Source organism: Nannospalax galili, unplaced genomic scaffold (assembly GCF_000622305.1).
Source record: "Nannospalax galili isolate Female #2095 unplaced genomic scaffold, S.galili_v1.0 scaffold781, whole genome shotgun sequence".
Classification (NCBI taxonomy): domain Eukaryota; kingdom Metazoa; phylum Chordata; class Mammalia; order Rodentia; family Spalacidae; genus Nannospalax; species Nannospalax galili.
In genome coordinates, this window is record NW_008346898.1 from 684,865 (window position 1) to 698,022 (window position 13,158).

Sequence of the window (13,158 nt, forward strand, 5' to 3'; positions counted from 1 at the left end):
AAAAATCAGCTAGTTTGGTCCTGAAAAGGTAAGAGTGAAGTGCCTGGTGATTGCTAAATATCATCAGTAACAAACCAACTGTAGTTTAAAATTTGAAAATTGCACTGTGGTACTCATTTAATAGGTATGTATTGAGTACATGCTATGTAGTAGATACTACTCTAGGACCTTGGCACATATATTGATGAAAAAGAAAAATAGAATCCCTTTTTCATGTTATTGTCTAATAGGGAATATCTAAGAAACAATAGCCATTAATAGGAAAATACATACTGTAGGTTGACAGCATGCAAAAGGGAGACCAGCACGGGACATTGGGAGCAGTAGGGCTAGAGATGGGATTGCAGTTTTCCATAGGCTAGTCAAGATTGGCCTCACTGAGAAGGTGGTAAGAAGCAGAAAATGGGACAAGCCAGGTAGAAATCTGGAGGAAGAGCATCCTGAGCAAAGGGAAGAGGCAGTGCAGAGACCTTAGGCAGAATCATTTCTGCCCTGTTTGAACAGTGCCATGTGTCTAGGGTAGGGTGCATGAAGGGGAGAGGGAAAAGGGTTAGTCTTGTGGGGCCTGCTAAGTCATTCAAAGAAGGCTCTTGCTCTATGTGAAGTGGGGAGCTGCTACAGCACTTTGAGCAGAGCAGTGACATGATTTGATTCACCAGGAACCATTTGACCTGTGTTGAAACAGACTATAAAGGAATAAGAGTGTACTCAAGGGTTCTAGTTTGGGATTGTTGGAATAACCCAGGCCAAAGATGACAGTGACTCAGTGTTCAGCCTATAAACAGAATGGCAGCAAGTTCTGTTTAGAAGTTGAAGACAGGAACAAGTTTACTGATGTACTGAATGCAGGGGATGAATGGGACCTAATGCAGTCACTTACCCTAACTTTCTTTTGACTGAGTCCTTAGAGGGATGGGGTTTCCTTCTCCTTGGGTGAGAAGGCTGTGAGCTCAGTTCTGGACCTTTGGAGTTTGAGATGTCATTGAGTTGTCTAGCTGGAGATGTTGAGTCAGTGATTGGATGTGTAGCTATTGAGTTTGGGAGAGAGAGATTTAGAATGTAGAATACAGATATTAGATAGCATCTAGGGCCTGGTTCAGATCACCAGGAGAGAAGAGGATTAAGGTCTTAGTCTTGTACAGTGGTGTCTTGAGGTTGGAGAGAAGAGGAGCTTGCAGAGCAGCCTGAGGAACAGCTGGGAGGAAAAGGAAAAGCTGGAGAGCCACGTAACAAAGATGGGCCAGTGTTCACTGATGTCAGTGGCTGACTCCAGATATGTATCTAAGTGGGTACAGGTGAATATAACTGGATCAGACTGGATGCAGTAGAGGATTCCTAGAGCTGTGGGTGACTACCTGATTTAAAGAGGACTTGAGAGAGAATTGGGAAAAAAGCAACTATATTATTATAGGCAACTCTTAAGAGTTTCACTATGTAGCCCTGGGTGGTCTATGGCTTGCTCTGTAGTTCAGGCTGACCTCAAACTTGTGATCTTCCTATCCGTGCCTCTTGAATGATGGGATTACGAGTGTGCAGCACCATACTGGGCTAATATAGGCACATCTTGAGGATGAGTTGGGTCATAAGGAGGCACCAAAAGAAAAAGCTAGAAGAAGCAAAGTTGGAATGTTTTTGAAACTGAGAGAAAACTAATAGCATGTTTGTTTAGGAATGGGTCAGTGAAGAGTAAGATGTCAACAATGCGGGAGAAGCAGAGGAGGCTTGGTGCGGTGTTTTCAAGTAGGCGGAGGAGTGAGGTATACAGCAGCAGAGATGGTTTTAGAAAAGGGTAGTTTATACAGGAGCAGAGGATGCTGGGAAGCAGGTAGGCACAGGAGATGGTAGAAATTCTCCAGTTTTCTCAGTCAAGCATTGGTAAGGAAGAGGAGGTTCCGGTGGACGTGGCCAGCAGAGGTTGAGGTCAGAGGTCAGAATGGGAGTTGGTGAGGAGAATGTACCTCAGTGTTTGACTCTATTGTGAGTATAATCCTCAGAGCACATGAGTCAGTCAGCTCTCTCTGTAAATATGAGATTGACATCATTCATGATTGCTCGGAAACAGCTGAGCTCTTTGGTAACTTCTCTTAAAAACTTCTCTTGAATACTTAATTTTATCTTGTATCTTTTTTTTCTTTTTGCAGAAAAACTATGGGCAAGCTGATGAAGATTGTAGGCATGGTAGGTTTAAAAATGGAACCCTTTTCTGATTTGAAGATTTTTGAGTTATTTGAGCAAAGTTTAAGACTTGATTTTTTTTTTTTTCTAATTTGCTAATTTCAAAAGCAATTATAATATTGAAAATCCTGTCTTCCTGTAGTCCCTAATGACTGATTTGGGTGTCTTTCCTGCTCTGGCAGGCATACATCAGGTAAACACATGGGTATTGTCCTGGTCATAAGTGTTGGTATTCCTGTCCCTGTTCTGTGCAGTTTTTGTTCCCCCTTAGTCCCCCCCGCCCTCCACCACCCCATAAATAGTTATGGTCAATAAGTGTTCATGCTTAAGAAATGTAACACACATTGATTAGAATGTTAAGCTTAGGTATGTTGAAAAAGAGGGATGCTCCTGCCTAATTTATTATTTACTATTTTTACTGTTTTTTTAATTTTATGTTTATGAGTGTTTACCTGCATGTATGCATGTATGTATGTATGTATGTATGTATGTATGTATATGTGTACCTGATGCTCTGGAGGCCAGAAGAAGGTGTTGGATCCCCTGGAGTTGGAGTTATAGCTGATTGTGGGCCACCATGTGGGTGTTGAGAATTGAATGTGGATCCTCTGCAAGAACAGCAAGTGCTCTTAACTGCTGAGTACTCTAGCACCATTTTTTTTTTTTTCTTTTTGGAGTGGGGACAGAATTTCCCTGTAGCCCCAGCTTTCCTGGAATTCCCTGTGCAGACCAGGCTGGCCTCAATCTTACAGAAACCCACCTGTATCTGCCTCACCAGAGCTAGGATTAAAGGTGTGCACCATCACACCCAGCATCTAGCCAAATTAAGAAAAAAATTAATCACAATTTCCTTACAAGAGTCTGGCTAAATGCTCTTTAGTGCTTTCTTGTTTTCTTTTGGACTGGAAGTTGAGACCAGTAAGACTCATATTCTTTTGTTAAAAAATATTTTATTTATTATTTTTATTTTATGTGTATGCATGTATTGCCTGTGTGTAGGTAAGTGCACTCGTGTGTAGGTAAGTGCACTCGTGTCATGCAATACCCGCAGAGGATAGAAGAGGCTATTGGATCCCCTGGTACTGGAGTTACGGACAGTTGTTAGCTGCCATGTGGGTGCTGGGATTTGAACCCGGGTCTTCTGCAAGAACAGTCAGTGTTCTTAACCACTGAGCCATCTCTCCAGCTCCAAGACCCATATTCTTTGAGTGCTCATCATATAGAAATCCTTTTCCTTGAGATTGCTGCAGTCTCTGTAGAATGAGCCTAGAAACTGAAGGGCCAAGGGTTCAGTGTGCATTCCCAGGCACACATGGTGGACCTTTTGCACAGCTCAGTGTCTTGGATAATATCCTGTTTCATTTATCCAGAACTGGGAGTGGAGGTTGAGGTGTTCAGCATAAGTTAATTTTTTTTCCACCTTCTTTGTGTCAAAATTTTCAAGTATTATTTTTATTTTATACTTTATAAAACCATGCTAACTCGTGACACATGGACTGTAATTTGACCATTATACATCAGAGGTCAGTGACCTCTCTGTGAAGCTTGCTTTATAGAATTGTAGTGGTTTGGAGTTAAATTAGAAGCAGAGATACTTAGTGCATCTTCATTAAAAATATCCTTGTTATCTTTGACATTTCAAAAGACCAATAAGCATATAGTAAGTCTGGTGATATAGAGGGAAATGAAGGGAATAGCTCCCCTTCTTCCTTCTGAAGAAATGGTGTTATTTGCTGGACTTTTTGTACCTTTCACTACAGTGATAAACATAAATGCTTTTAATACAGAAATTGCTTTTTTCCTTTAAAAGTTAATTTTAACATGATTGTCACAAAGTTGTTTATTACCAATGTGTCATGGATATCTTGCCAAGTTAATGCACTGGGTGTGTATGCCTATAGTTTATTCAGCTATTTTCCTATATTGATGAGCCCCCAGCAGGTTCTCTTCATTATAAATCTCCTAGTAGTGAACACATTCCTGCTTATTGTCATGTTTTTGCAGAAGTCTTAAGAGTTGGATTCCTGGGTTCAAGAGTATGTGCAATTATGATTTATAGACACTGTCAGCTTAAGTAACCACCTCTGTAATATACGTGAATGCCTGTTCCCTGTAATCTCACTGCCTGAGACCCAGCAGGCTTGTAGCTTTGCCCATCTCATGTATGAGAAATAATCCCTGTTTTTTTCTAACTTTCACTTCCCTGAGTGCTTGAGAAGTTGGGCATGTACAAGCAAAGGTCCCAGAAGGTTAAAGAACTTAAGAAAGTCACAGAAAAGTAGATGTTGTTGGTGAAGGAAAAATTTCATTTTTCTGTTGTTTTATTTAGCATTTTTAAATTAGGCAGTATTTTAGGAGAAACAAATGACTGAGATAAAAGTTTATTTCTAAGATAAAGTTGTCATGGTAGGTGTATACACTGTGCTGTCAGTGGAGTAGGCAGGAGAGTGCAGGTTGGAAATACGTTATACCCTTTGACCCTTTAATCTCTTTTCTGGGATCCTATCCCAAGTAAATAATACAAATGAAGGAGAAAGTTACATACATGCAGTGTTCATTTCAGTGCTGTGTGTAAAGGGAAGGTCAGGTAGCTCCCAATAAAGAAGAACTTTATTACATTACATTCTGTCATTCTATATAGTCTTTATTCCTTTTATGTGATATGGAAGAACTTGGAAATTGCCCTTTTAAGTGTGCATGTGTGTGTTTGTGTACACGTATGTGCAGGTTTACGTGGAAACCAGAAGTCTTCCTCTAGTTTTTTCTATTTTTGAGGTAGGATCTCTGGAGCTCATTGATTTGGATCTTGAGCTCCATCTGTATGCGGTCCTCACCTCCCCACCAGTGCTGGGGTTATAGACTTACACCCATGTGTCTGACTTTAACATGGGTTCTGGGATCTGAACTGAGATCCTCACACTTGTGCAGCAAGCACTTTTCCCACTGAACTATATCCCTAGGCTCCATTTTAAAAGTTAATACAAAAACATGCATACAAAGTTGATCATTTCAAATAGACATTTGAAAGTGTCAGCTAAGATTATGTAGGTATAGCATTCTGATTTTACATGTAATTCTTTTTTTTAGTAATGTTATTTTTCTGTAAGATAAAATGGTATGGGTAGACAGTGAATTGATGAGAAGCAAGAGGAAGATCATGTTGGCTCTCTGTTAATTAGTACACTGCTTGGTTATGCTGGGATGTTTCTGGGCATTGGCCTGGGTAGCTCCTATAGTAAGTGCTCCAGACCATTATCTTCTCATTTGCATTTTATGAGGTGTGGTCCTGATGTTCATTCTTTTACTATTGGTTCAGTTTGCATTCTTGCTTGCAACTCTTTGTGTGTGTGTGTGTGTGTGTGTGTGTGTGTGTGTGTGTGTGTGTGTGTGTGTGTGTGTGTGTGTGTATCACATTTTAATAAACAGTAAATTAGTCAAAATGCGTTGAACTTGATACAGTGTGTTGAATACTATTGCCAACAGTTATTGCAAAAACCATGTGATACTGACCTTCAAACTTAACTCCTACTTTCTTGAGACAACACAGACTACCACTAAATTAAAAGGCAATGACAAGAGCTAGGTGCCTTTAGTCCTAGCACTCAGGAGGAAGAGGCAGGTGGATCAAGGCAGCCTGGTATACATAGTGAGTTCCAGGTCATCTGGGCCTACAGATAGATCCTGTTTCAAAAAGACCAAAAATTAATAAATTAATAAATGAAAAAGTAATGACAGGGTCTCCCTGTAGCCCCAGCTGGTCTGGAACGTGCTATGTAGACCAGGCTGGCTTCAAACTCCTGATCTGCCTCCTGAGGGTAGAAATTAAAGGCATACATCACTGTGCCTGGCAAAAGCAATGATATTTTTGATGAATATTGATAAGCATAAAAATAAAACCAATATGTCACTAACACAGAGTTAATTATTCCAAACATGTGCCCTGGTGAAGCACTTAGTAAAGTAACCATCCTTTAATCTCCTTTATAATGTCAGTATTAGGGTAGGCATTATGGAAATGAGCTAGTGACCACTCTGTAATCTCCTCTGTAGTGTCAGTATTGGGGTGATAGGCATTATGGAAATGAGCTGATGGCATCCTTCCTGTCATCTTGGCCACATGCCTGCTCCCCTTTAACACTTGCTGCTTCTGGCTTAGTGTAGGTTAGGAGCTCAAACAGATAGTCTTTGTCAAGGAAGTAAGAAAACATCACACATTTAAATTTTGAGAACTTGAGATTGACTGGATAGAAGAGACATAGGTAATAAACATACATTCTGAAAACCAAATTTGAGCAAGGAATGCCTTGCTGGTAGTTAACTTATGAAGTCCCAGTGCTGGGACTAAAGGCGTGTGCAGCCCCTTGAAGTTGATTATTTTATTTTATTTTATTTTTTGGTCTTTTTGAGACAGGATCTCCCTGTAGCCCCAGTTGGCCTGTAACTCACTATGTACACCAGGCTGGCCTCAAACTCACAGAGATCTGCCTGCCTCTGCCCCTGCCTCCAAGTGTTGGTATTAAAGGCATGTGCCACCATGCCCGGTAAAGTTAATATTTTTTATTACATTTTTTTCTTTATATGTATGAGTGTGTGTGCACATGTGCCATGGCATGCATATGGAGTTCAGAGGACAAATTTTGGGAGTTGGTTTTCTCTTTCTACCATGTGGTCCTAGGGATTGAACACAGGTCATCAGAATTGCCAGCAGGCACCTTTACCAGCTGAACCATCTTGTTAGTTGTGTGTTTTGAAATATTTTAAAGTAACTCTAGACCACCCATATATTTCAGTATGCTTTTTTAAAAAAATTTAAAAAAGTATCTTATTGATTTATTTGCATTTTATGTGTATGAGTGTATTGCCTGAATGTAGGTAAGTGCACCTGTGTCATGCAATGTCTGCGGAGATCAGAAGAGAGCATTGGATTCCCCTGGAACTGGAGTTACAGACGATTGTTAGCTGCCATGTGGGTGCTGGGAATCGAACCCAGGTCCTCTGCAAGAGTCAGTGCTCTTAACCGCTGAGCCATCTCTCCAGCCTGCGTTATGCTACAATATTTTGTTAACCTAATAAAAATAACTTCCTAATATTATCTGCAACCCTGTGTAAAATCTGATTTACTTGGTTGCTTCTATAATGTTTTTGTAGCTGATTTGTTTAACTAGGAACAAAACAAAAAGAGAATCTACTTCAGTAAGAGTAATAGATTCTGATACCTCATAGAGATGTGTAAATACTGTCTCAATTTAAAATGAAGATTCTTAGGAAGGACTCAGTGGCATCTAGAAAATCAGGTACACAGACTGTGAGGCCACAGCTTTTAGATCAAAGCTCAGGGTGGTTCTGGGTAGTGAAGGTTGCTGGGCCAGTGACTACGGGTTAAGTGAGGTAGTTAAGTCAAAGTCAGTTTTCATTATTTGAATATAAAATGTCATAGGAAGACTTTTCATGAAATAATTCTTCTGCCTTCAAAATATTTTAAGGTAACCCCTTTTGAGACAAGGTCTCCCTGTAGCTACAGCTGGCCTAGATTTGCTATGAAGACCAGGCTGGCCTCAAACTCACAGAGATCCTCCTTCCTCTGCCTCCTGAGTGCTGGGATTAAAGGCGTGCACCACTACACCCAGTTGGAAACTTAAAAAAATAAAATTTGTGTATGTGTAGGTGTGTGGGCACATGGGTGCTATAGTGGATGTGTGTATAGAGGTCAGAAGATAAATTATGGGAATTTGTTCTCTTTACCATTTAGGTTCCACAGATTGAATTCAGGTTGTCAGGTTTGGCAACAAGCACCTTTATTCATGGAGCCATCTTGCTGGCCCTTTAGGATTTTTTTTTAATACTAACAAATTGAAGAAATAATTCTAGTGATATTAAGATGAAAGCTGATTATTAGAAACATCATCAGGCTGTACAGTTCTCAAACCCTAGCCGAGAGTTTTGTCAAGTTAAAAAAAAATCATTACAAGTTTATTGTAGTGGTACTTGACTTGTGAAGTGTGTGATTCAGTAACCAGCAGTCCCCCCTAAGAGGCTGACCTGTGACCACTGGAATTGATAGGTGATTGAATGAACCTTTCCCTGGGTAGACCTTGGCTTTTTTTTTTTTTTTTTGGTCTTTTTGAGACAGGGCTTCTCTGTAGCCCCAGCTGTTCTGGAACTCACTGTGTAGACCAGGCTGGCCTTGAACTCACAGAGATCCATCTGCCTCTGCCTCCCGAGTGCTGGGATTAAAGGCGTGAGCCACCACGCCAGGCTAGACCTTGGCATTTTTAACTACTTTCCTTCTGAGAAGCCTTTTGATTAAATATAGCTACATAGCCCTAGACTTGAAATCACATTCAGGGTGTTTGGCTTTATGATGTTGTAGAGGCAGTAGGCAACCAGTGGACACTGCTTCGAATCTGAGTTTTGCTTTTTCTGGGCTAGTGATGTATGGTCTGATATACCCTCATCATGCTGGGCAGCAACAGTGAGTTGCAGCTCCTGGTTAGCCATGGGATCATCAGGCTGAAGTACTCTGTAGCCAGTGTCTTGTGTTGCTGGCTATGGTGTTTGGGAAAATTGGTCTATTAAATGCCCTCTTTTTTAGAGGTGGTACAGGGCATGAACCCTAGGGCCTTGTACTAGGGAAGCATTCTACAATGAGCTACATGCACTTTAAAAAAGAAGTTTTTATTAGCATATATTAATTATACATAGTAATGGGTTTCAAGATGACATTGTCACACATACACACTGTATTGTCACACATACACTTTATTGTCACACACATGTATTATCTCACACTGTATTTGTCACACACTGTATTGTCACACACGTGTATTATCTCACACACATGTATTTATTATCTCACACACTGTATCGTCACACACACTGTATTGTCACACACATGTATTTATTATCTCACACACACTATATTTGTCACACACACTGTATTGTTACACATACATTGTATTTATTGTCACACACATACTGTATTTTCACACACTTGTCACACACACTATATTTATTGTCACACACACTACTGTATTGTCACACTATTGTCACAGACACTCAGGCCATATATTATATAATGTTTTCATCATCTTTACCCTCCTCCCTTTCTTGTGCCCCTTGCACTGCCATGGCTCCTTCTCTTACCACTAACTCCCTTCTGCTTCCACGCTTTTATATTCTTTCTGTTGACCCAGTGAGTCCATGCTTTTTTAATCTTTCATTTGACCCAATGAGTTTACTTAGGGTTACTGGCAGGACAGAGGCTATGCTGTGGAAGAAAATTGTAGTGTATTTTTGATTTATATAATTTTCAGTTTGCAGTGAGTTTATCAGGATGTGACTCCATTGTAAGTAAAGCAGGATCTGTAGGTTTTATGGTAATTAAAAGACTTGATTGGAAAATTACTGAGTTATTAGAGTGTTTAATCAGAATACCCAGTCAGTCTCTCTAAAATGCATTATTTTATTTTATTTCAATTTTTGTCTTTTTGAGACAGGGCTCCCTGTAATCCCTGCTGGCCTAGAACTTAGTATGTAGGCCAGGCTGGCCTTGAACTCACAGAGATCTGCCTGCCTCTGCCTCCTGAGTGCTGGGATTAAAGGCTCCCGTATCTAGTTATGAGTGGTTAAAAAAATTTATTTTTACTTTATGTGTGTGTGTTTTGCCTCCATGTATGTCAGTGCCCCTGTGCATAGAAACCGTTGAAGGCCAGAAGAGGCTGTTGGATCCCCTGAAACTGAAGTTATGGCTGATTGTGAGTCACCATGTGGGTGCTGGGAACTGAACCCAGGTCCTCTGCAAGAGCAGTTAGTGCTCTTAACCATTGAGCTATCCCTTTAGCCCTATGAATGCTATTTTAAAAGGTTGTCTCACTGTTTTGACTCACTGAATATTTGTTAGTGCTAGTTTCATAGTTACTGAAACTATGTGTGCATAAATTATTTTTTCTTTGCAATACTGGGGATTGAGCCCAGAGCCTTATGCATGCTAGGCTAGCACTTACCACTAGGCTACATTATAAGACCTGACATTGTATTTATATTTAAGAGGAAATTTAAGAAAGATAATATCTTGCCTTGTAAAATCTCAAATATTGTACCCAAGAGGGAACTGAGTGAAAGACTATTGTGAGCATTTAAAAACAGCTTCCTCCCACAGGACTAAGAAAATAGAAGAGGATTAAAATGTCTGCATTCTTTTCTTAAGAAACAAATTAGTAAAAACAATAAAAAGTAAGCAAATTAACCACAGAAACAACGAAGTGTGCCTGAGCCGAGAATTTGAAGTCTGCTTTTTCCATAGTCAGAATTTCCCTTGGGAGCTCACAGCAGACATGGCAAGATGCTGACCTCTAAAACCGAGAAAGGGGAAGGGAACTTCAGGGTAGAAAAACTCAGTGGCACAGATCTTTTTCTTTAGAGAAAAGTTCTTAATTTGGCTACTGGACAGCCTGGCAGATGTGTCTTTGGAAGCTAGGGATCTGTAATAAAGAGGAAGTTGAAGGCACACTAAGCAACAGATTCTTTGTCTGTGCATACACAAGCTGTTTTTGCAAATATCATTTTAATAGTGCCTAAAGTAAAATATGTATTGGAGCATGTAAGTGGAATCAAAGTCCTTTTAAAAAATGTTAATTTTATTTTATGTTTATGAGTATATTGCCTGCATGTTTGTAAGTTCATCCATGTCATGCAGTGCCCACAGATGTCAGAAGAGGGTGTCAAAGTCCCTGGAACTGGAGTTACAGACCGTTGTTAGCTGCCATGTGGGTGCTGGGAATTGAATTTGGGTGCTCTGCAAGAGTAGCTGGTGCTCTTAACCACTGAGCCATCTCTCCAGCCTGGAATCAAAGCCTTTTAGAGTGTTCTGGGCAGCTAGGATTCAGGTTTGTATTCATGCTTACTTGTGTCGGCAGCTGTTTACTGTGTTTAAATATTTTATTTTTGTATATAATGATGCAGTCCAGGGATACTCAAAGAATGAATGCTAATATTTCAATCACAACACCAAAAACAAGGCAGAAGCAATGACCTTTGTTTCTCTAGAAGGTGTCCAGGAGTCCTCACAATGAGCTGCAGGTAGGGAAAAGGCACTTCCAGAAAATAAACGGGAGGAATTTAAAGCCCAGGGAGCTACAAGAGCGGTAACATGGATTTTTGAGACCTGATTAAAGTCCAAAATATTGAAAAAAGTAATGGGCTAAATGAATAAAATATATTACAATATTTCAAGCTGGAGGTCAAATGCTTGGAATATGTCTAGGTCTCACCTGGTTTTGAATACTGCTAGGACTTTGATTTTCCGTTTACATTTCATAAAGGAAACCTTGGTAGGAACGGCATCAAATGGTACAAAAGTTGTAGCCTGAATGTCCTAATGTAGTTGGTAGAAAGGAGAAGGGCTGGAAAGGGTTAACAGGTGGAGCAGGAAAATTGAGTCATGAAAGATTGGGGACAGGGCCTTGGCATGGTGATGCATGTCTTTAATCCCAGCACTTGAGAGGCAGAGGCAAGCCTCTGTGAGGACAAGACCAGCCTGGCTTACAGAGTTCCAGGCCAGTTGGAGCTACACAGAGACCTTGTCTCAAAATAAACTAAACAAAACCAAAAAACCCAAAATTGGCCACAGGGGCACTTGCTGAGATATTTGCCACTGTGTTCTTATGTTGATTATGTTGGAACTTTTGATATTCTAACAAATGGCCATTCCAACCTGTGAAGAATGATTTGATTTATTTGTTCAACTCTTTAGAATCTGTTTAATATGTTTCCTTCTTTCCAAATCTCTTTGAATTCATGGCAGATGAATTTGTGAAAAATAAAATGGCTGATACTTAGGAAGAGAACTTAAAATTAGTTAATTAGTAAATTAATTACTTACTTGAGTCAAGATGTTACTATGTAGCCCTGGCTACAGAACTTGCTGTGTAGACCAGACTGGCCTTGAACTTACAGAGATCTGCCTGTCTCTGCCTCCTGAGAACTGGGATTAAAGGCCTGCCACCACACACCTGGCATTTATTATTATTGTGTGTGTGTGTGTGTATGTGTGCGCGTGTGTGCGCACACACACACACATACATGCCACATTAACTTTTTTTTCCTCCCATGGTTCTTTATATAGCATCCTGCAAGACATAGACTAAACTGCATTTAGAATACAGAAGAAAGGACACTAGTACTGTTGCTTATCTAAAAAAGAGATGGAAAAGAGGAAACATAATTTTGATAAATCCTGAGACATTCAAACACTAGTATAATGGAAGAACCTTTGCAAAAGAAGATTCAGCAGATTTGTGCAAGCTCTAACATCTGTGAAAGCATTAAAATATTTTGTAATTTATTATTCCTTAAATTTTTTTCTTGGGGCTGGAGAGATGGTTCAGCAGTTAAGAGCACTGACTGTTCTTGCAGAAGACCTGGGTTCGAATCCCAGCACCCACATGGCAGCTAGCAACTGTCTGTAACTCCAGTTCCAGGGGATCTGACAGCCTCTTCTGTCCTCCATGGGTATTGCACGACACGGGTGCACTTACCTACATGCAGGCAATACACGCATACACATAAAAATAATAAATAAAATATTAAAAACAAGAGCAGAGGCTGCTCTTGCAGAGGACCCGGTTCAGTTCCCAACATCCACATGGTGGCTAAAAACCATCCATAACTCCAGCTCCAGGGCATCCAGTGCCCTCTTCTGACTTCTTGGGTGATATACACATGTGATGCATTTACACACATGCAGCAATACACTTGTACGCATAAAATAAAAGTAAATACATTAAAAAAAAGTTTTTCTTTATGTGTATGAGTGTATTGCCTACATGTAGGTAAGTACACCTGTGTGGTGCAATGCCCGAGGAGGACAGAAGAGGCTGATGGATCCCCTGGAACTGGAGTTACAGACAGTTGTTAGCTGCCATGTGGGTGCTGGGATTCAAATCTGGGTCTTCTGCAAGAACAGTCAGTGTTCTTAACTGCTGA

At 40.2% G+C, this 13,158-nt stretch overlaps 1 protein-coding gene across 10 annotated transcripts in view; it reads left to right on the forward strand.

Annotated features, from left to right (window-relative positions):
• Window positions 1–13,158, forward strand: part of Helz (helicase with zinc finger) — a 190,728-nt gene that overhangs the window by 31,240 nt on the left and 146,330 nt on the right. For all 10 annotated transcript variants that reach the window (XM_029568373.1, XM_029568371.1, XM_029568370.1 and 7 more), the window contains one exon: window positions 2,142–2,178. In XM_029568373.1, coding sequence (XP_029424233.1) covers window positions 2,142–2,178 — 37 coding nt within the window. The remainder of the gene's footprint in view (window positions 1–2,141; window positions 2,179–13,158) is intronic.